The sequence below is a fragment of the Chiloscyllium plagiosum genome, chromosome 25 (assembly GCF_004010195.1).
Source record: "Chiloscyllium plagiosum isolate BGI_BamShark_2017 chromosome 25, ASM401019v2, whole genome shotgun sequence".
Lineage (NCBI taxonomy): Eukaryota > Metazoa > Chordata > Chondrichthyes > Orectolobiformes > Hemiscylliidae > Chiloscyllium > Chiloscyllium plagiosum.
This window is the reverse complement of record NC_057734.1, coordinates 44618901-44643758: the sequence shown is the minus strand read 5'-3', so window position 1 is coordinate 44643758 and position 24858 is coordinate 44618901. Positions and strand designations below refer to the sequence as shown.

Below are 24858 nucleotides of genomic sequence, written 5' to 3'. Positions count from 1 at the left end.
TCACATCCTGAGCTGGGGCTTGTACCTGGACCTTCTGGCCCTGAACTAGGGATAGTACCACTGCATCAGAAGACCCAAACATTAACTTCACCCCAAATGGGATTCAAAGCCACAGTTCCTGGCTTGGCGACCCCTGTGTCTTATCCATTGTGTATTACCTGCTGTGTTGGCTTTCAAAGCATTGGGATGACATGATCCATTTCAGTAGCATTTATTTTTGTATTCAAATTTGAACTAGTGGCACATGGATTTCCTGTGTTTCCAAAGGAATTTAATGATTAGCATGTAACTATTTTTGAAGTCATGGTGACTTATTTTGAAAGCATGTACGGGAGCGACTTCCTGGAGCGTAATGGGTTTTTGTTTACGTTGGGAGAGTTTACTAGTGAACAAAATAAACAGTGTAGTATTATGCTTTCCAAAGGAAGATTCTGGAATTTTATTTTAGAAGATTAGGAGAAACGTTCATGGTTAGAAACAAAACTTTTGGGTTTAATTTGGGCAGTTCTGCAGTGTACTCAGGTGAAGCTAGACATTTAAAGTAGTCCCTCCTGAGAAAGGAAGAAGGTAACCTTGGCCTTAGTGTAAGGAATTTCATTTAGAAGTTCCAGACCACAGTGTTTGGTTAAAACTCTGGAGAGGTTATTTGAAGCTGAGAGAGTTTAACCTCTGTTTTATATCAAATAAGGGAAAAGGCTATCAGACAATTGAAGCCACAGCCAGGTCAACTTCTATCTAGGATAGAAAAGGTCATTCTGTCTGGTGTTTGAGTACAGAAATGGAATGCTGTTAGGATTAATGGGATTGTATTTTACTGTGCACAAATCTTTAAATGCATTACGTGTAAATGTTTTTGCTTATTCTATTTAATCTTCATTACTTTTGCATTATAAATTTCTATTGTTGTTAAACCTGAATCTGTAATATTGCATAATTGTGTATCAGCGAAAGGTTACCTCATTAAAATCAAACCAAAATAATACAAAATGTAAACTATCAAGCCAGATTCCCACCTTGGATCTGACTTGTCCTGTAATAACATTAACTGGGATCGTAACAATGCTAACCAATTTGATCGGAAGCTCATTTGGAAAATGCTGCGAATCCCCAAGGTGCTCGTTCTTTATTACTATTTGTCATGCTTGATAAATGCAATGTCATTCTTAAAAATATGCTAAAGTTAGTTGGGTAGTGAGAGCTGAAGGATCTGATCTCTAACTGCAGCAATTTCCCAAAGAGCGTTTCTAAGATCTCCTTTGCTTTGTAATAAAATTGATAAATATTTTCTACTCAACCTTTTTGAAGATATTATTACACATGTTTTGAACAGGTGGGACTTGAACCTTGGCTTCCTGGTGAGACTCAGTTATGAATAACAGTATTCAGTCTGAAGTTAGTGGGTCAGCATTAAGGCATCTAATAACCCGATTTTGACATAGTGTTCTGATTGATACCTTTGTTTCTATTCTGTTTTTCTGTGCAGCTTCAGACCAATCATTCAATATATTGACAATCAATTTGAAAGGTACCTTCATGATGAGAGTGGCCTGAATAGACGACATATTGTAGACAACAGAGTCCACTGTTGTTTCTATTTCATCTCCCCTTTTGGCCATGGGTAAGAAAAGGTTCTTCATTCTACACTGCTTGTGATTTAAAATATGTTTGTCTACATACCCACCATTGTTGCTGCTACCATTGAACTTGCTTAATGAATTTGCCCAGTAATGCTGTAAATTGCTGTGCCAATCTTGGGTGAAAAAGGCCATCTCTTTGAACATGTCGAAATGGAATAACTTAAAAGGTCACTGTTAAAATCCTTTTGTTTTTTGAAGCTTCTTTGTGAGACCTTCGAGATGGATACTTGCTTTGATTTTTAGGGGTACTTTTTCACATTGAAGTTCTCATTTTTCATTCATACTAGCTCCTTTTATCTCATAGTCTTGTAATGACAGTACCTTCCTGGAATTGCGTTGAATCCTTAGGGTTTTCTTGTTTAGAGAGATGAAAGAGCACAAACATCAAATGTTGGATAAATACATATTATTAAGTCTTGGAATCTGAGTTTGGTTTTGTCTGGAATGAACTATCAGGAAGTTTTGTGAAGAAAGATTCAATCAAGGCATGCAACATGTATTCTGTGATTGTTTAAATACAAGCAGTGTGCTGGGTTATTGGGTAAGGATGGGAGAATGGCATTAAATAATGTTAATTTGAAAGCTGGTGCAGACATGATGGAATGAGTGTCCATCTTCTGTACTGTAACAATTGTGAGATTCTATGGTAAATGAGGTGTTTTTGTTAATTTGTAATGTATCTCCCATACTCTCCCTCAGAATGAGATCATATACGTATGATAATCAGCTCCATTTCTCCATCTATTAAATATCCACTCTCTTATTCCCAGACAGTTTATCTTCTACAAGAACATCACCAAATGAACTCCAAAGTGACTTCAGAAATTAACTTTGATGAGGACAGGAATTGAAGGTTATAGCGATGTTGTGGAATGTTGAGCTTTATTGCTGCACACTTGCATTGGACAATACCTTTAGTGGTGCCAGTCCACTTTATTGCGACTTGCCACCCTCAAAGCTGTATTTGTCATAACACTCGGATGAGTTCCTCTCTATGTTGTCTTCCAGGACCCTGGCTTTGTTAATATATTTGACTTGCAATTTTGTCTCATTGCCCAATCAGTATGATTTCTCATTCTGGACCATTGTTCAGAAGATGCCAAAGGCCTCTGTATATGGAGGCCTAGTCATAGAATCCCTACAGTGTGGAAAGAGGCCATTTGGCCCATCAAGTCTGCAATGACCCTCCAGGCATCCCACCCAGACACAGCTCCCTACTGTATCCCTGTAACGCCATATTTCCCATGACTGATCCACCTAGCCTACAAATCCGTGAACACTGTGGGCAATTTAACATGGCCAATCCAACTAACCTGCACATCTTTGAAGGGAGGAAACTGAGCATGTGGAGGAAATGCACACGGGTCTCCCTGTTATGGGGAGAATGTACAAACTCCACACAGACAGTTGTCCAAGGCTGGAATTGAACCTGCATCCCTGGCACTGTAAGGCAACAGAGTTAACCACTGAGCCACTGTGCTGCCTCTTGAATTTAAGCAAGGACCCTCTCTGGAGAGGCGTGTATATTGAACTGTCATGTTTTTTTAGATTAGATTAGATTACTTACAGTGTGGAAACAGGCTCTTCGACCCAACAAGTCCACACCGCCCCGCCGAAGCGCAACCCACCCATACCCCTACCTTTACCCCTTACCTAACACTACGGGCAATTTAGCATGGCCAATTCACCTGGCCTGCACATCTTTGGACTGTGGGAGGAAACCGGAGCACCCGGAGGAAACCCACGCAGACACTGGGAGAATGTGCAAACTCCACAAAGTCAGTCGCCTGAGGCGGGAATTGAACCCGGGTCTCTGGCGCTGTGAGGCAGCAGTGCAAACCACTGTGCCACTGTGCTGCCCATAACAGGGAGATTCTTCCCATAACAGGGAGACCTGTGTGCATTTCCTCCTCATGCTCAGTTTCCTCCCTCCAAAGATGTGACGAACATATCCCCATGGGTCATTAGCATAAAACTTCTTTACCCCTGCACAGCATGGGAGATTACTGTATTCTACATTATTGATGTCTACTGAATTATATAAGTGCTGTTAACATCTGGAGCCCATTCTGCTGCTAGCCACAATCAAATTTACAAAATCAAAAGTGATGCTAATCCAATATTCAAAAAAATTTCAAGTAATTAAGGACTTTACTGTTCCAGGAATGATTGTCAATTTTGTTTGGAATATTGCATTCTGTTTCTAAAGTTCCAATGTGCTAGTGAATTAGGGGAAGTGTATGCTGTGCTTAACTGTTTATCATCTTGTGCAGCCTGAAACCTCTAGACGTAGAGTTTATGAAGACCATTCACAGCAAAGTAAATATTGTGCCAGTGATTGCCAAGGCAGACACACTGACGCTGAGGGAGAGAGAGCGACTGAAGCGCAGAGTAAGTACTTCTCCTTGTGACCTTTGCAAAGACTTGGCAGATAATGTCTAAGTGAAGTCTCAATTTTTTTTACATTTAATTCTGTTCATAATTAAACATTTTTCAAAGATAAATCTCAACCATGTTAGTTATTTTTACTGGTAATTGGGCATGAGTATCCAAAAGGGATTTTCTGAACCTTTCCTGTCACATTGGGCACAAGTCTCCATGGAGCGGGCAGTGATGTCACGACCGCGTAGCCTTATAATGTTGCTTCAGAAGCTGTCTTCTATGACTCTTGGTAATAGTCTTCCCAGTATCATATGGGTGTTAGATTTCATTCTGCCCGCATCTGGTGATTATTCCTGCACAGCACATCAGCTGTTTCAGGCTATGAATGCCATGTGTTGAACTGAAATTTTGTATCCATCCAGTTCTGATAGTTTTATGGAATACTGGGAAAACCTGTGGCTAACATTTCTTCCTGCTGCTTTTTGTTTCCCGGGCAGAGTTGCTTGGGTGTGTTTTTTTTTTCTCTCCATATGCTTGCCCTTTGTTTGGGCTTGAAGGTTGGAAAGTGTTATTGTTATAAACGGATTTAGTGATGGCATTTATTTCTGGAGGAAGTATTGTTTTAATTGCCTTAGCAGCAAGATAGGTGGGCCACTCAGTACATAAATTGTAATCGATTGTTGTAGTAGTTGCAAGGAAATATAAAAGTCTTTATCAGTAAACTAAGTTGTTGCAGAGACTGTCGAGTGTAGACTCAGCCATTTCACTATCTCTGTTGGTTGGATGCATGCACAAATGAAGATTGAAGTGCAAGCCTCATTTTCATTAAAATATTGAGGCTTTTCCTGCAACAAGTTACCAACCCATGGAAGAAAAAACTTCCCACCGTTGCTTTTGAAAGAAAAGGCATGAATGTCGCCTCTTTTCACAAATGTTTCTTCTAAAGGCTAACATTGATTTACAGCAGCCTACTTGAAAAGTACAAGTTGTTAGCCTATTATTATTTTATTTTTGGCTTGTGTTAAACTATGCATCCTGTGAAGGAGCCTTACAAATATTTGTACCTAAACCTATTCAATGACTCACTCGGAACAACTGAACAGAAATGAAAGACCAACCCAGCCTCTGTTTATTATTATCATGAAATCATAGCATTTTGATAGACCAACGGAGACCATTCAGTCCAACATGTCAATGCTGTCTCTGCTAGGACCTTGGTATCTTTGTCAAACACTTTCTCTTTCAAATGTACTTCAGCTTCCCTTTTGTTTTCTTTGGAAAAATGTACTCATTCTGTTCAGTGTGTACAAATTCTGCATGAGGCACACAGGGTAATCAAGAAATCTGTTGCATTCATGAAAAGACTATGCCTGTATTCTGCAAGAGTTATACAAAAGGCTATGTTTATTTTTCTTCCTGGAGCACTTAATATGTCAATCTAGCTCTTTGATAGCAGTTCTGCGTTGAGGCAGACATTTGTGGCTTCAAGCTTTGGAGCAGCACTTGAGATGTAAACCAGATTGACGGTTTAGTGTAATATTGAGGGAGAGCTTTATTGTTAAAGCTGCTGCTTTTTAACTGAGTGATAAAACAACTGCATCCATTTGCCTGTTCAGTTGGAAGTAAAAGAGGAACAGGAAATTCTCCCAGTTTCATTTATTTCTCAACTACCATAGTACCATGTCGGCGATACACAAATCGGTGGAGTTTGCGCATGATACAAAGATTGGTGGAGTTGTGGATAGTGAGGGGACTTGTCAGAGGATACAGCAGGATACAGATCAATTGGAGGCATGGACAGAAAAATGGCAGTTGGAGTTTAATCCAGACAAATGTGAGGTGATGCATTCTGGAAGGTCAAGAACCGATGGAAATTATGCAGTGAATGGCAGAACCCTTTGGAGAATTGTTATGCAGAGGGTGTGCAAGTTCACAGATCACTGAAGGTGGCAGCACAAGTAGATAAGGTAGTTATGGCATGCTAGCCTTCATTGGGAGGGGCATTGAGGATAAGGAGAAGTAAGTTTATGCGGCAGCTTTATAGAATTTTATTTAGGCTACACTTGGAATATTGCATACTGTTCTGGTCACCACACTATCAGAAGGATGTGGATATTTTGGAGCGGTACAAAAAAGGCTTACAAGGATGCTGCCTGGTATGGGGAATTTTCATTTTGAAGAAAGGTTGGATAGACTGGGTTTATTTTCACTGGAACGCAGGAGGTTGAGGAGCGACCTGATAGAGATTTATAAGATTGTGAATGGCATGGATAGAGTGGAAAGAGGCTTTTTCCCAGGGTGGAGGGGTCAATTGCTAGGTGGCACGGGTTCAGGATGGGTGGGAGCTGAAGGGGTGGGTTGTGGAATTTTAAAAGTGATGTATGAGAGACATTTTTCACACAAGGTGTAGTGAGTGCTTGGAGCGTGCAGCCAGGGAAGGTGGTGGAAGCAGACACAATAGCAGCATTCAAAAAGCACCTGGATGAAAACGTGAATAGGAAGGGAATAGAGGGATACAGATCCTGTAAGTGAAGACAGTTTTAGTGTGAAAGGGCAAAATGTTGGCACAGGCTTGGAAGGCTGAAGGACCTGTTCTTTTGATGTATTGTTTTTTAAACTTTATAACACCAGTTTAAAATCATGTTAATTGTTCAATGCTATTGATTGAGACCATTACAGCGCATTAGCCTTTTTCTGTGTTCAAATAGTGACTACATTTTAAAGCAAATCTTTGGAGTGCTCTTGGTACCCTGTGAATGTGAGTCTCTTGAAAATGCAAGTTCTTTCTTAAATGTTATATTGGTAAAGTGCCTTCAAAAATGATGCAATTTGGCCAAGGACAAAATTGAATGCTAAGGCTGAGCTTCAAATTACACCATATCAGCTCTTTCCTACTTTGGAATACTTTGTGTCCTTTTCAACAATATTTTTGAGAAAGAGATTGGGTTCCATCTGAGATTTAAAATAGTGATGGAAAAGAATTGACCAGATCTAAAAGTTGAAGTTCTAAATTGGAGAAAGGCCAATTTTGATGGTATTAGGCAAGAATTTTCAAAAGCTGATTGGGGGCAGATGTTCACAGGTAAAGGGAAAGCTGGAAAATGGGAAGCCTTCAGAAATGAGATAACAAGAATCCAGAGAAAGTATGTTCCTGTTAGGGTGAAAGGGAAGGCTGGTAGGTATAGTGAATGCTGGATGACTAAAGAAATTGAGGGTTTGGTTAAGAAAAAGAAGGAAGCATATGTCAGGTACAGACAGGGTAGGTCGAGTGAATCCTTAGCGTATAAAGGCAGTAGGAATATATTTAAGAGGGAAATCAGGAGGGCAAAAAGCTTTGGCAAATAGAGTTAAGGAGAATCCAAAGTTTTTTTACAAATACATTAAGGACAAAAGGGTAACTAGAGAGAGAATAGGGCATCTCAAAGGCCAGCAAGGCAGCCTTTGTGTGGAGCCACAGAAAATGGGGGAGATACTAAATGAGTATTTTGCATCAGTATTTACTGTGGAAAAGGACATGGAAGATATAGACTGTAGGGAAATAGACGGTGACATCTTGAAAAATGTCCATATTACAGAAGAGGAAGTGCTGGATATCTTGAAACGGGTAAAGGTGGATAAATCTCCAGGATCTGATCACGTGTACCCTAGAACTCTGTGGGAATCTAGGGAGGTGATTGCTGGGCCTATTGCTGAGATATTTGTCTCATCGATAGTCACAGGTGAGGTGCCGGAAGACTGGAGGTTGGCAAACGTGATGCCACTGTTTAAGAAGGGTGGTAAAGACAAGCCAGGGAACTATAGATCAGTGAGTCTAACGTTGGTGGTGGGCAAGTTGTTGGAGGGAATCCTGAGGGACAGGATGTACATGTATTTGGAAAGGCAAGGACTGATTAGGGATGGTCAACATGGCTTTGTGTGTGGGAACTTGATTGAGTCTTTTGAAGAAGTAACAAAGAGGATTGATGAGAGTAGAGTGGTAGATGTGATCTGTATGGACTTCAGTAAGGCTTTGGACAAAGTTCCCCATGGGAGACTGGTGAGCAAGGTTAGATCTCATGGAATACAGGGAGAACTGGCAAACAGAGGGTGGTGGTGGAGGGTTGTTTTTCAGAATGGAGGCCTGTGGCCAGTGGAGTGCCACAAAGATCAGTGCTGGGTCCTCTACTTTTCGTCGTTTATATAAATGATTTGGATGTGAACGTAAGAGGTATAATTAGTAAGTTTGCAGATGACATCAAAATTGGAGGTGTAGTGGACAGCGAAGAGGGTTATCTCAGATTACAACAGGATCTTGACCTGATGGGCCAATGGTCTGAGAAGTGGCAGATGGAGTTTAATTCAGATAAATGTGAGGTGCTGCACTTTGTGAAAGCAAATCTTAGCAGGACTTATACACTTAATGGTAAGGTCCTAGGGAGTGTTGCTGAACAAAGAGACCTTGGAGTGCAGGTTCACAGCTCCTTGAAAGTAGAGATGCAGGTAGATAGGATAGTGAAGAAGGCGTTTGGTATGCTTTCCTTTATTGGTTAGAGTATTCAGTCTAGGAATTGGGAGGTCATGTTGCGGCTGGACAGGACATTGGTTCGGCCACTGTTGGAATATTGCATGCAATTCTGGTCTCCTTCCTATCGGAAAGATGTTGTGAAACTTGAAAGGGTTCAGAAAAGATTTACAAGAATGTTGCCAGAATTGGAGGATTTGAGCTATAGGGAGAGGTTAAACAAGCTGTGTGGGTGTTTTCCCTGGAGCGTTCGAGGCTGAGGGTTGACCGTATAGAGGTTTACAAAATTATAAGGGGCATGGACAGGTTAAATAGACAAATTTTTTCCCCTGGGGTCAGGGAGTCCAGAACTAGAGGGCATAGGTTTAGGGTGAGAGGGGAAAGATATAAGAGAGACCTAAGGGGCAACTTGTTCACGCAGAGGGTGGTATGTGTATGGAATGAGCTGCCAGAGGAAGTGGTGGATGCTGATACAATTTCAACATTTAAAAAGCATTTGGATGGGTATATGAATATACAATTTCAACATTTAAAAAGCATTTGGATGGGTATATGAATAGGAACGGTTTGGGGGGGGTATGGACTGGGTGCTGGCAGATGGGACTAAATTGGGTTGGGTATTTGGTTGGCGTGGACGAGCTGGACCGAAGGATCTGTTTCCATGCTGTAAATCTCTGTGACACTATGAAACTGGCAAATGACATTTGAAAAAAATCAAAATACATTCCTGAAGCAAGGTCAAAGGCACTGCAATGCAAATTGCAGAATTGTCTAGTCATAGAATCATAGTGTCAATAATGGAAAAACATTGTTGTTGTGTTCTATAAAGGCAGCAGTTGGATTATGATGAGTAAAGTCAATAAGGTAGAGCTTCTGTTTTAGGTGCAATTGGCAAAATGTGCACACAAGCATTGTCAATTATGTCTCTCCTAAAATTGTTTGCATTATTGCAAACACAAAATCTTCAACTAATTAGCACAAATTTCATATAACTAATCCTCTATTTTGTTCCATTAACAAGCACTCTTTAATGTACTAAAGAGTGGTAAAGCAGTGCAATCTTGGCTATCACTGCAAATAAACATTTTAGTAAGTGTGCTTAGATCTCTATCTGTGAGTAACTTGCTTAGAAGCATTGCAAAATATCTTAGGTTTGTAAATGTTAATTAAAACTCTTTTGATGGAACAGTGCTTGTAGCATGCTGCCCGGGGAGATTAAGATGGTTAGCTCTTTTGTAGCCTGCAAATTCACAGTGGGATAAATGGCTTCCTTCTATTCCTTATGTTTGAATAATCTATACTACTTGTGATCCTAAGAAAGTAAGTACAATTCGAGCAGCCTTCAAGAAGCAGCAGTATGTCGCAGTTTCAACAAAGGTTTGTAGCCAGTTTTGTGGGGGAGGCCTGATTTGGACAAACTGAAGTCTGAACCAGTGGAAAGGTTGTGAAAGACAGTGTATAGCATTTATGGGTGTAACTTTCTTTTTAAGCTCTTCAACTTTTAAACTGGTTCAGCTGAGTGCACTGGAAATGCAGGTACAAACCTAGTGAAAATTCTCTCCCAATTCTCTTGTATGGGTATATAAATGGTAGGTTCTGTCAGTGATTGTTTTTGACATTCTTGGAAAAAAAATGCCCTAAATTGGCAGCTGGTAGCTTTCTCAACAAAAAACAATGATTTGCAAAGCATCTGAAGACTCACTAGAATAAAGGAAAGTGTTGTTTGTGACATTTAAGCATTGGTTAGAGGATAAAGATCATGTAGTATAATTTAGAAGTGGCCAAACAAAGGTATACAGGAAGTCGCTTGTGGCTCTTCTGTGGGCAAATTTGATTTATCCAATGTTTGTTCAGGTGGCCTGCTAAAATACTTCATCCCATGCCATAGATACAGAATAAAGAAAAAATATCTGTCAATTCAGTAAGTAGCTTTGCCTCTGTTTTGGTTAAACTAAACTGTTTTTAAAAAAAATTAATTTCCTGAAAGAAATACCCATCTCGGAGAATGGGAGAGATGTAATTAGCAAAAGGGAATAGAACAAGAAATTTGTAAAAAGGGCTTATGGCGAACCTTTATTAAGGATTGGTTTTAGCTCTAGCTGAAGTAATTGTCCAGTTCTGGCCATTGCACTTTAGGAAGGATGTGGAGGGATCAGAGAGGCTTCAGAAAAGTACAGGACTGAGGATTTTAGTTACACAGATAGCTTGGATAAGTTGGGGCTGTCCTCTTTGGAGAAGAGGATGTTGAGGAAATTTGGTAGATGTCCAAGAATTCCTGTGTTGATTGTGTAGAGTGTCTGGATCCGCTGATCAGGTGTTTCAGTTTCTCCTGTACAATCTATACAATCAACACAGGAATTCTTGCACATCGTCAGAAATATACACGTAGACAAGGAAGAAACCATGGTCTCATTCAATGTAACGGCACGGTTCACCTCTATCGACAAAACCCTAGCCAAAGAAACAATAGCCAACCTGCTGGACATACAGAACAGACAACAGGACGTTGAACCTATCAACAAAGACGGTATACTCAAACTACTGGACCTGTGCCTCACAACACACTTCACATTCAACAACCAAACATATGAACAAATCAACGGCACACCCATGGGCTCACCCATCTCTGGACTCCTAGCAGAAGCGGTAATGCAAAGATTAGAACAAACAGTCTTACCGCAAATTCAACCCAAACTCTGGGTCAGATATGTGGATGACGCCTTTGTAATAATTAAAAACACAGAAATAGAGAACACACACTGGATCATCAACGCCACACTCACAGGAATCCGATTCACTAGAGAGGAAGAAAAGGACAACTAACTCCCATTCCTGGACGTGATGGTACAGAGAACACCTAATGGAGAATTCACCACAAAGGTACACAGGAAAGCAATACACACAGACCAAGTCCTAAACTATGAAAGCAACCACCCCAACACACACAAAAGAAGTTGCATCAAGACACTATTCAAAAGGGCCACAACACACTGCAGCACACCAGAACTGCAAAAAGAGAAAGAGGAACACCTCTACAATGTATTCGCCAAAAACGGATGCCCGCGCAATTTCATCAACAGATGCCGAAGGGAAAGACAACGGAACGAGGACACGCCACAACCCAAAGGACTAACCACACTACCATACATCAAGAGCATTTCCGAACTGACAGCCAGACTACTGCGACCACTAGGACTCATAACAGCACACAAACCAACAGCCACTCTCAGACAACAACTCACCAGAACGAAGGACCCAATACCCAGCATGAGCAAAACCAATATAGTGTACAAAATCCCATGCAAGGACTGCACAAAACACTACATAGGACAAACTGGAAGACAGCTAACGATCCGCATCCATGAACACCAACTAGCCACGAAACGACATGACCAGCTATCCTTAGTAGCCTCACACGCGGATGACAAGCAACATGAATTTGACTAGGACAAGCCAAACAGATTACAGCCAGGGAATTCCTAGAGGCATGGCACTCATCCACAGATTCAATCAATACACACATTGACCTGGACCCAATATACCGGCCACTGCAAGGGACAGCCGGAACTGACAACCGGAAGCGGCAGATTCAAACCACTACAAATGCCGGAGGAAAGATCACAGAAGCGCTTCACAGGAGGTTCCCAAGCACTGAGGATGTCACCTAGACAGGGGACGAAACATCTGCAACACAAATTCCCAGCTTGGCGAACAGAACCACAACAACTGTATTTAGACTCCTCCAAATATGACTATTGAATATAAATTGTAAATGTTTCTAGAGTTGTCTGTATGAAATGAAAAAATGGAACCATGAGAAAAGTGCAAGCCCACCTGAGGTTTGAATGCTGTTTTTGTATCTTGTTACCACCCACTCTTCTAGACAGATGTAAAAAAACGCTCACCAATGGGAAATTTCTTTCAGCCAATCCCTCCTTCCCCACTCTCTCCCTTTAATCAGAACATTTTCTTCCCCACTCTCTCCCCATCATCGGAACCTTTTCTTCCCTGTCTCTCTGATGTCAATGCCACTGTGCTCCACGTTCTGATAGATCTTTTAAACTGCTGCTGCACACGATCAGTCCAAACCCTTGCACATTAATAATTTTAATGAATCAGTGGTTAGGCCTTTAGCTGCTTAGGTTATAAATTCTGAAATTCTCTCCAGAGATCTTCCACCTTTTTCCTCCTCCGTTGCTTAAGATATTCTGTAAACAAACATCTTTAATAAAGTTTTGATTTCCTACCCTACTGTCTCATGTTAGTTTCAGTCTTGATCTTATGTAGTACTTAGGGATGTGTGCTAAGTTCATGATACTGTACAAATGCAAGATGTTATTCCTTCTCCCTATGTCCTCATTGTCAAAATTAAGAATTGTTTGACTCCTACTTTAAATCAAAATTGTGTGAACTGCTCACCATCTTGAGCCTAGTAAAAATCTTTGTTCGTAGAACTTGAATTTGATATCACCTAATTCTGTTTTTCAGATTTATCTAGCCCTGTTTAATTCTTTTAAGGCTTGATGCTTTCCTATATTATTCGCCTGTACTCTGCTTTTTCAAATAAAGAAAACTGATCAGTCATGGACTTTCTGAACCCTGGTGTGTTTTAGTAGGAATGTTAAAGCAGCTTCTGATAGTCATATGCTTTAACAGGAACGGGGGAGACACACAGGCACATTTTTGAATAAACATACACAATAGCATGAGCTTTTACAAAGAATTGATCAACATTTGTTTCAGAGCCATTCTGCAGCAAAAGCTTTGTGATCTGTAAACTAATATTTGGACTTATTGTTTCTCATGAGAAAGTTAATTGTGAGAAGTCAGACTTTTGGGAGGAGGGGACTGAATTAAATAGACTGTTTCGGAAAGAGAATGACAGGCTTTCTTGTGTTGTAAATCTGTATTTCCTCGGGAAAGCTGAAGGCAGATACGGCGGTAATAAATATTTCAACAGCCCTTGTTGGGGCTTTCCCTGCATTGTTTCAGCTGGCATTATCTGAAGGATCTTTGCTACAACAACGATTTAATGTTTTTTTCCTTGGGAAAGCTATCAGACAGTTGCTGGAATGGAATATAGTTAGACTGAATGTCATAGTTGCTTAACACGTAGCAAGCAGTGTTTTTTTTTCTTCAGGAGCAGAAATTTGTGATTTGCATGCCTGTACCTGGCAGCTATGTTGTACTATAATAAATGGACCGCATCCCTTCCCTTTGAAATTTGGAGGCCTAATAACAAATTATTTTGCAACTGCATGTGGAATGTTGCAGAAGGGGGAAATTCATTTTGGGTTAGGAAGTGGCACTGTTCAGTCACAATGCTATCTCTATTTGTAACATCATTCCTGCCGATTTTTTACAATGTGTGTGACATTGCCTGGAGGTAAGCGACACAATTTGTAACACAAGACACTCCGTAAGATAACGTGACACTCTTGTTCTTAACAGGAAGGAATGGAGAGAGCATCTGCACTTTTTCCTTGCCTCTCGCTTATTTGTGACAAGATATACTTTACAAAAGGAGTGTTTCAAAGAATTTTTTAAGTTGTTATATGATATACATAAGTAGATTTTCTGGTAAGTTTAATATCAAAGGAAGGAATCAATGTATGTTTACACAATAACTGAAATGTGTTTTATTAAAGGAAACTTTCTTCCTCGAACACAAACGTATATACCCAAGAAAAGTATCTTCTCAAGAACTTAGATTATTAAGAGTTTAAAAACACACAAGCCACGTGTCATTAATCTGTCCGTTTTAAGATGAAAATGTCACAGACCTAAAGGGTTTCCCTCTCCTGGATATTTTGAAGCTACCTGAAGTTTGCAAGTGTCTGGGTTTCATATGAAATTCTGGCTGAGCTACTGTACGGAAGCAATATACTCTTGAAGTTGAAAATGAATGCTCCTGTCTGCTGACTACCCAAGTTGACTGTCTATTTAGGAATGATTCTATCTTCATGCTGGTGATCATTCTATCTGAGTGATCACAGATTGACTTCTTCTGATTGTTTCTTGGATAATGTGTTATCCCAAACCAGTTTTGGTCATGTGCCTACACATTCAATACTCTTATTATCCACACAAATGATCTGCTATCAGAAGCCATTGACTCATGATGGGGAATGAGTGGCAGCCATTCACACCTGCTTGTGAAAAAATTGTTGGTCCATGCCTCTGTTTGTTAGCCTTCAATTTTTCAGACAAGTCTGCGGTGAATTTCTGTAAATTACTGGGCGGCATGGTGGCTCAGTGGTTAGCATTGCTGCCTCACAGCACCAGGGACTCTGGCTCGATTCCAGCCTCGAGTGAATGTCTGTGTGGGGTTTGCACATTCTCCCCATGTTTGCGTGGGTTTCCTCTAGATACTCTGGTTTCCTCCAGTCCCAGTCCAAAGATGTGCAGGTTAGATGCATTAGTCAGGGGTAGATATAGGATAGGGGAATGGGTGTGGGTGGGTTACTCTTCGGAGAGTCGGTGTGGACTTGTTGGGCTGAAGGGCCTGTTTCTATACTGTAGGGAATCTAATCTAATATCCAGATCATAGGACATGTGAGTTCCACATGTGATCTTGCATCCTAAATGTCCCTTCAAAAGAGGGACTTTCACATTAGCCCTTGCCTGTACAGAAATCAGCAAAAAATCACTTGACCTCTTGGACTCCATCTTGAGTCAAGGCAAGTCATCCATATTCCATGCTGCTTTTGGAAAAAAAGCATACATATTTTCATCATTTAATGTGAGCTTGTTATGCACTTCGATGTGATTGTTGCCTTGAAATTATTGCAGAATTTTCTTTCAGTTTTTTTTCAATAGGTTGGAACCTTTCCATTTTGGTTCTGGTTTCATACCATTGTGATAACAAGAGTACTCATTATAGCATTGATAACTTATATTCCTTAGCAAGTTCAAGTTAACTGAAATAAACTAAGCATTTTACTCATGCTACTTGGATCTTTGACATCTATTCTTACATAGAACATAGAAGAATCCAGCGCAGTACAGGCCCTTCGGCCCTCGATGTTGCGCCGATCCAAGCCCACCGTCGACCCTATCTAAACCCCTAATCATCTTGTACACCTCTATCAAGTCACCCCTAAACGTTCTTTTCTCCAATGAAAACAACCCCAAGTGCCTCAGCCTTTCCTCATACGATCTTTCTACCATACCAGGCAACATCCTGGTAAACCTCCTCTGCACCCGTTCCAGTGCCTCCACATCCTTCCTATAGTATGGCGACCAAAACTGCACACAATACTCCAGATGCGGCCGCACCAGAGTCTTATACAACTGCAGAGTCTTATACAACTTCTTAGCATTAAACTTGTTACGGCAATGGCTGAGTCCAGTGTTTTCCTATTTTGCGTTCAGTCACTGGGAGTTCACAGCTGTTTTATTATCAATGCATGTAAGTTGCTGTTAGTAAATTAATGTTCTGGACCTTGTGTTGCTGCATCTCAAAGAATCTTTCCTGTCCAAACACTACCTGAAAACCAATGTTCATTTTACATTTTACTTCGCAAGATATGTTAATACAGAGATCTGTGATAATCTGCAAAATTATTTGCTGTTGACAACTAAATGTTCACTTTGAAGACTGACATTTTGTTTTTTATAGAACATTTTGTTCCTGTTTCAAGATGTACTTTGACTGCATGAAAGCCTTTCCTGAACTGTCTACGCTCCTTGCATCAGCAGTGTTTCAGTGACTCATGACTGTGAAGTGTGAAAGTATTATCAGTGATGTTGACTGAAGTATTCTCACGTTCACAGGTCACTTTCTGCCAAAAACCTAACTTTAACATTCAAATTGAGTATTTGTGAGCTACTTTGAGCTATGTTTTTGACTGTTTACAGTTGAAAAACTTGGTTCAAAATGTGGTTTGGAATCTGTGTCCACATTCACTAAATGAGAATTTTATCAGTTTTGGACAAGTTAGGATTGGTATTCACAACTCGGACTCTATAAAGTTATCTCGCCAACATATGGTTTAATGAATCAAGGAGGAGACCAGCTGAGGCTAACTATGTCATAACCGACAAATAATGGTATAATACTGGAAATCTGAAATAGAAACTGAAAATGTTGGAGAAACACAACAGGTCTGACACCATCTGTGGGGAGAGAAATAGAGTTAACATTTTGAGTGTGATATGACTCTTATTCAGAACACTCCTGTTTTTCTCTCTCTATAGATACTGCCACACTTGGTGAGATTCTTCAGCATTTTCTCATTATATGTCATAATCCTTTCCTTTGCCAGTGTAAATTATGACATATTATTATGCTACATCTCTGAAGAAATAACTTCTTAGATAATTCATACCGATCTAGTAGTGTAAAATCCTGTTCAAACTCTTGACCTTTTGAGGAAATTTATTTTCTACATTGGTTGTGGAAACCATTTTGGCATACTGAATCCTGACATCCAAAAACTATGTGGCAAAAGGCCTTCTTGGAAACCTGATCATAAACTTGAAATTGTAAGAATTCAGTTTGACGTTTGGAGAGAAAAGAAATTAGCTGAAGGGTACTCTATTGATGGTTATCTCTCTGTAGGGCACATGTCGAGTCAGATATCCAAGAGATCTTTGTTGGAAATCTAGTAACTGACCTGCTATGTTTGCCAAACTTGGGAGGTGTAGTGGACAGCAAAGAAAGTTATTTCAGTGTACAGCAGGATTTTGATCAGATGGGCCAAGGAGTAGCAGATGGAATTTAATTTAGATAAATGTGTAGATGCTGCAATTTGGAAAGGCAAATCAGGGCAGGACTTATACACTTAATGGAAAGGTCTTGGGGAGTGTTGCCGAACAAAGAGAGGTTCATAGCTCCTTGAGGCATACCATTTGGTATGCTTTCCTTTATTGGTCAGAGCATTGAGTGTAGGAGTTGGGAGGTCATGTTATGGCTGTACAGCACGTTGGTTAGGCCACCTTTGGAATATTGTATGCAATTTTGGTTTCCCTTCTATAGGGAGGATGTTGTGAAACTTGAAAGGGTTCAGAAAAAAATTTACAAGGACGCTGCCAGGTTTGGAGGGTTTGAGCAGTAGGGAGAGGCTGAATATACTGGGCTGTACAATTACAACATTTAAAAGGCATATGGATGGGTATATGAATAGGAACGCTTTAGAGGGATATGGGCCAAGCGCTGGCATATGGGACTAGATTAATTTAGGATATCTGGTCAGCATGGATGAGTTGGACCGAAGGGTCTGTTTCTGCGCTGTACAACTCTTATGACTCTATGTGCAGGATTTCCTGCAGTTGAAGTTTTTAACATGCACTTGGAAGTTAGCTGAAATTTGCAAATGACACTAAACCAAGATGAGTGGTTGAATCTAAGGAGCTAAGTGTTGGGCAAAATATGGAGATGCAAAGGAGGAATAAAATGCCACTATCAGTAATACTCATTGAATGTTGTTGAAATAGAAAATGATAAATAGGAACTAGGGAATGGACATAGGGAATGTTCAACCACTGCAGAGCAGCAATCAGCAATACCATTTGCATTTTCAACAATATGACCAAAAGGACAATGAGCAAGTCAGAAAAGGTTTGTCAAATGTATGTAGTATTGTGGTCAAATTACATTTTCAGTGATTCTTCTCCCCACTAAGTATTTGAAGTTCATTGTGAATTTTGCAAAACTTCAAGGAAAGAATTCAAGGAAAGAAACTTGTTGCTTTAAAAACAAACCATTTTTCTTTTTTTTTTCTCACCCCTTCAAGGTTTTTAACCTTTTAGGGAACCCAAGTAGGAATTAGCTATTGTTTAATAAGTCAATTAGATGAGCTTTCCTATCCCACAGATGTTGGTATTGCACAGTCAGAAAATATAATTGTAATTGCAACAGTTCGCCATACTAAATTCTAGGTTAGTATCTATCCCAGCACATTGTAACAGAAGGGGTTACATATATTTGTTTACAACAAGTCCAGAATTTACTACTGTTGTAAGTTTTGATAACTATAAATAAGAAGAATAATTCTGAAGGATGACCCATCACCCATAATTAACTGCAAAAATTATAGGTGGTGTCAAAATTAAAGAAAAAGCATATAATTGTGAAAACATAGGTGGCACATCAGAAGATTGGACAGAATATTTAATAAAGCAAAGAACGATTAATTTTTCCGACATTAAATTTTTACAATATGAAAGCTAGCTAGAAATATTAAAGCAGTAAAATGTTCTATCAAGTATTTTAAAAATGAAAGAGTTAACAAAATGAGCCTTGATCCTGTAGTCTAGAAAATTAATAATGGAAAATACAGAAATGACGGATAACTTGAACAGATATTTTGCATCAGCCTTCACTCCTGAGGGTAAGGTTTTGTCCTTAAAGCAGTTAGAAATCAGGAATTAGAAGGGAAGGAAGAACTCAGAAAATTACAGTCATCAGAGAATTGGAACTGAGTAAATTGAAGGAGTTTCGGGCTATTGAATGCCCAATCCTGATGGACTTCATGCTAAATCTTCCTGTATTCAGTGAAGACCTTATGATCGCAAATGTGACTCCTATTTTCATAAGGGAAAAGAGACCAAAGGCTTGAAACTACAGACTAATTGTTAGAAGCTAGCCCCTAAATAACTAATAGGGCACTTATGTAAATTCAAGGTAATCAGGCAGTGTCGTCATTTTGTGAAAGAGAAACTGATTCTTTAATCAATCTCTTGGAGTTCTTTGAAGAAGTGCCACTGCTATGGATAAAGGGGAACCAAAGGACAGACTATACTTAGATTTCCAGAAGGCATTTAATAGTGTAAGATGAAAGGTTATTGTGCAAGTTGAAAGTTCATGGTGTAGGTGGGTAGCATATTATCATCGATAGAAAATTGGTTGGTTAATGGGAAGCATATAGTAGATATAAATGGACCGTTTTTGGATTGGCAAAATGTGACAAAAGTTGTACCACGGATCACTCTGAAGTCTTGGTAATTTATATTTATATAAATAATTTGGATGAAGTGATGGAAGGTTTGGTTACCAAATTTGCCAGTGAGACAAAGATAGGTCAGAATTTGGTTGTGAAGAGGGTATGAGACTACAAAAAGAGTTTGATACTTGAAATGAGTGGGCAAAGATCTGGCAAATAGATTATAATGTGGGAAAATGTGAAGTTGTCCGTTTTGGTGCAAGAATAAAATGGAAATGTATTACCTAAATTGAGAGATTGCAGGAGTTGGACCAAAGGGTCTGTTTCTATGCTGGGAAGCTCCTTGACCCTCTATTACTCAATAAACTCTGAGATGCAGAAAAATCTAGATGTCCTCATTCATGAATTGCAAATATATTGATGCGAAATGTAATTAGTGAATCTACTAATCGTTTATTGTAAGGGGAATTGAATACAACATTACGGATGCTGTGCTCAATTTAAACAGGGCACTGGTGAGACCACATCTATAGTACTGTGTAGAGTGTTGGTCATACTATTTAAAAAGTAGGTAAATGTATTGGAAGCAGTTCAGAAAAGTTTAATAGCTTAAGAGCTAAATTTACAGATTAATACCTTAAATGGGTAGGTTGTCTAATGAAGTTTTCTTACTGGCTTGTATTTTGAGTTTAAAAGTGTTAGAGGTGACTTTTATTGAAAAATAGATTATCTCGAGGTATCTTGACAGTATAGATATGGAGAGGATATTTCCTCTTAGGAGAGAATCTAGAACTAGATGTCACTGTTTAAAAACATGGTGTTGCCCATTTAAAACAGATGAGGCAAAAACAGTTTATCTTAGAGTCATGAAATTTTAGCATTCTTGAAATGAAAAAGTGGAAGGAGCAGATTATTTAAGTATTTGTATGGCAGAAGTAGAGAGATTCTTGGGAAGCAAAGGTGTGAAACATTTTCTGGGTATCTTGAGTTTGAGTTTGAGATTAGATCAGCCATGATCATCATATTGGCAGAGCATTTTTCAGGGGCTTCCTTTCTGTATGTTATTTAAAATAGAAAATTCCTATCATAGAGGGTTGAATTCCAAAGAGGCTTGAGAAACTTGGGCATGTGTAGTTGTAATGGCAAACAATTGATGTAATATTTTATAGTTACATAAACATAGACATGATATGGAAACCATCAATTGAAAGATTATTTACAAGTAGAAGGTTAAGGCTAAGACAAAGAACAAAGAGTTGCACTCATAAAAGGCCAATTTAGGACTGAGACCAGACTGTTATTCAGGTAAAGAGAAACTGATTTCCAAGAAGAGTAGTCAAGGTATGTGCTCCTGAATCCTTTAAACAACTGGAATGCTATGATGAGGCTACTATTTTAGTCTTTCTTGAAGGATAGACCAAGTTGAGTCAGATGGCTTTCCTCAATTATGTTTATAATATGGCCTGATTTGAATGACAGCCACAACCATAAACAGCTAATGATTCAATTTGTCTTTCCATTAAATTTAATGAAAAATTCATTTTTGCTAGCTCTAATCCATGTATTTAAAATGAAAGATTGCACATAATCATTTGACTCAGTTAGCAGAATTGTTCAGTATTGTCTTGTTCAAGAAGAGCAGTAGTTGGTTATCTTTTACTACATTATAAAACAGCTGCTGAAGCTTATTGTCAGAATGAAGAGATACAGTTTTAATTGTTTCAAGGTCATCTGTGTGTTGGCAACATTCTGTACGTAGTTTCTGTATAGAACATTGTAGCAGGCTGCTGAATCCAGTGCAAAAACAGGAAAAAGATTGTTTTACACAGATAGCAGATGTCAAGTATAATACATGGACATCACTGTGTCTTTCTGGGATTTGGTGTACTGGTGGTCTCTGTCTTATCTGCTTTGGGTGTGTTAATTATATAATTACAGCAATGGTTGAAGCTGTTATGTAGCTGACGTGAGTCGATGTTGAGCAGGGATATCAACTGGAATGAGACAGGAGCCAGTGTCCCAGTGAGACCCCCATAGTATATTTACATGTGGGAGTTCAGGAAGATCCGTATTCCACACGAGGAAAGATAAGGAGCACCAGAGAGCATTTCAGCATTGTCTAATCCTGCATTTCAGAGTTGAAAAGGGGACATATCTTTATTGATAACCAATACCCCAGTGCAGCCACTGATAAATTCCTGCTGCTTACTAATTTGGCTTAGGGTGAGAATTTTAATGTCACTTCAGTGCTGAAAAATAAATTTCAGACTGTCTCCTGTCAGAGTAGTGGTGGTATCCATCAAAACATTCATGTGCATCCTAAAGGGGAATGAAAAGTCAACACTTTGGATGCTGCAATCAGTCTAAGTCTTTTAAATGTTTCAATGAAACCTAACCAAAATGGGCAATACTTGAAAAACTACAGAAGCTATGTATTGGAGGAAAGACCTGATTGATGGATTCTATCCATTTTCCAGGCACTTCCTCTCAAGTAATTTCAGCACACATGCAACATACGCTGTATTGAATTTTCCAGACCACCTGCAGGCAGGAAGCAGGAGGGTGGACCCATAAGTGAGAATGTTGACACCTCATGTCCTACCATCGGCGCCTCCACTGTCACCATTTTAAAGATGTTGGAGAGATGGCTGATATGGTGTCCACCCATGCACTAATTAGGCCCCTTAAGTGGGCAATTAATTCCCAATCAAGAACCTCCTCACTCTGTAGCTCTGATTCATAACATGCAGGAGAAGCCTGTGCCTACAGTTTGGCCTGGTAACTTTAAGCTCTTGAACTGCTTGCTAATCAATTGAGGTGAAGTGCCTCCTTTCATATCCCATTTTTCAATTGAAAGATTCTCCACTGCTTTTCCTTCCTGTATCTATCATCTTCCTCTTGTCAACCCCACCTTCAAATCTACTTGCCTGTGTCTGGAGGTGTTCACTGCTTCCCTTCCTTCAGGGCCTCCTGCCATACTGCTAGTGATCTCCAATCCTGACAGGCAGGAGTTCCTCTTGGAGATGACTGTAAGTCCTGCCTGATATTAATTAATTAAAGGGTGGTCACATTAAAAATTAAAGTGGGGTGATCCAGCTAAGTAGAGGCGGTAGACCTACAAAATCTGTTTTGGGCTGAGGGCAACCTGGTATTGTATGTAATAAGGTAGGCATACCAAGTTCAGAAAAAATTAGCTGGATCCTGTACACTAGTTGAAAATTATTTAACTTTAAATTCAATTCACGATGAGTGAGTTTTGTTATTTTTGCTGATATCTAGTTTTGAATACATGATTTATTTTTAAGAAATGAAGTACATTCTTGATCCTTTTCCTAGATCAATTATTTTGGTTGTTTTCTATCTGGAACTGGAATCTGAATGCTGTCTTGCAGCTTCTAGTTGCTATGGTAATACATCCAATGAACTTTTTTGTGCTTTTGAATGGTCAAGTTATATTGGCTGTAAACAAAGTGAAGTGACCATGTTTAATGTTTCTGTTTAGAATGAAGTCGTTTCCTTGACAGAAATGAATTAGTATTGATTTGTAGACAGTGTAAATGCCATACACATTAGTTGGGCCAAATGCTGTGTATTCTACTTTGGGATATTTTCTTCTATGATTACCAAAATTTAGGATTTCAATCTTCGTCCATGTAATCATAGCTCTTTTGAGTCGATAGAGGATATTTGGATTCCAGCTATTGGTTGAGAAGTACCACAACGTCAAAGTAAATATTAATTTTGATGCTGGTCATATATACAGTAACTGAAATGTTTACACCTTTGAGTAATATATTTTTTTCCGAAGACAGTTTAATTATGTATTCATACTAGAAATTGTTTTGCTGCCTCACCATGCATTTTGGATTATTCACATTTGTCTTGGGGAAACATTTGGTAAAATATCATTTTACAAAATTTGTTTTCAACATATGGAGTGTCTTGACTATATATTCTTTCATTTATACTGACATTTGCTGCTCGTTGTTTGAGTCACATGTGTTAGGAAGGTGCCTTCAAGTCTTCAGACATTCCATTTTCTGTCAGTACATCTGCTACATGTGTATCAATCCCATCACCCACCCACTGCTCAGATATGAAATTGTTCTCATTTTATCATGGATGCTCTTTCTGTTCTGATGTATTTTGTTTGGCACATTTGCCCTCAAAGTAAGAAGGTCTGTCAGTACATTTATTTTCTCAACATTAAATCTATGCTGATATGGTGATGTATGACTGGCTGAATGTTGCAGTATTGGAAGTGCCACCTCACTGTCAAGATGATAGTCCTGGTGTACTTCAGAATTCATGTGAAACCTTTTTGTAAGAAAGATCAAAGTTCTCCATTTGTCTTGACCAATCAATTGTTCTCCAATTTCAAATAACCTCCCTTCCCATCACCTAACTCCTTTCCCAGCCCCTCCCCCTCCCTTCTATTCCTCTCATTGACCCTTCCTTTTAGCCACTAACCGGCTTGATTTATTCCTTCCATCAACCAAACAGGTCATACCTTCTACATATGTTCGCCTATTCCCACTTCACCACCCCACCCTCTTTGTCTGCAGTCCCCTCACACCCACCCCCAGTCCTGAAGAAGGGTTACGCCCGAAATGTTGACTTCTCCACCTCCTGATGCTGCCTGGCTTGCTCTGCTCTTCCAGCCTCCTGCCTGTCTACCATGGATTCCAGCGTCTGCAGTTTTTTTTTGTCTCTAACCAATCTTATTGTTATTGGCTGTCAAAAAAAATTAACTGTTATTTGAGATCTTGATACTTGCAATTTGTTTTGGTAACCACAACCAGACAAATTCATTTGTTCCTCTTTAATCTGACCAGAGATGTCACAGCTGTATAAATGCAATTCTTTTTTTCCTTCTGTCAACATTGTGAAATAATTATAGCTGTTTGAAACCCAAGGCATTGACACTTTCAATGCGTGTTTTTCTCTTCTAAAAATAAAATGTCCACCACATAGTAATGGGACTGGATTGTTTGCAGTTGCCAAAATGTTGAGGAAGATAATGAAACATTATTTGCAGTTGGTGGTCGTAGTAGCTTTTTGACACACCTCTGTGTGTTAGATTGGTTATTAAATTAGTCTGGAATATCAATAATTCTTGAACTTTTTCTTCTTCTCTGAACAGGAGAGGCCATTCAGCCCCTCGAGTCTGTTCTGCCATTCAGTGAGAGAGAGAGTCAAAGAGATGTACAGCATGGATTGTTTACATAATTTGACCATTCAAAAGCAGAAGGAAGTTTATTGAATGTGTCACTATAGCAACTAGAAGCTGCAAGACAGCATTCAGATTCCAGTTCCAGATGGAAATAAAGATAATTGATCAAGGAAAAGGATCAAGAATACACTTAATTTTTTAAAAAATCATGTATTTCATTCAAAACTAAATATCACCAAAAATAACGTTCTCCTGTATAATACCTTTTGTGTGGCAAAC

The 24858-nt window shown here is 39.3% G+C and overlaps 1 protein-coding gene across 1 annotated transcript in view; it reads left to right on the top strand.

Moving 5' to 3' along the window:
• Nucleotides 1-24858, top strand: part of zgc:63587 (uncharacterized protein LOC393431 homolog) — a 139062-nt gene that overhangs the window by 60695 nt on the left and 53509 nt on the right. The window contains exons 7-8 of the mRNA XM_043716054.1: nt 1484-1618; nt 3911-4028. Of these exons, the coding sequence (XP_043571989.1) occupies nt 1484-1618; nt 3911-4028 (253 nt within the window). The remainder of the gene's footprint in view (nt 1-1483; nt 1619-3910; nt 4029-24858) is intronic.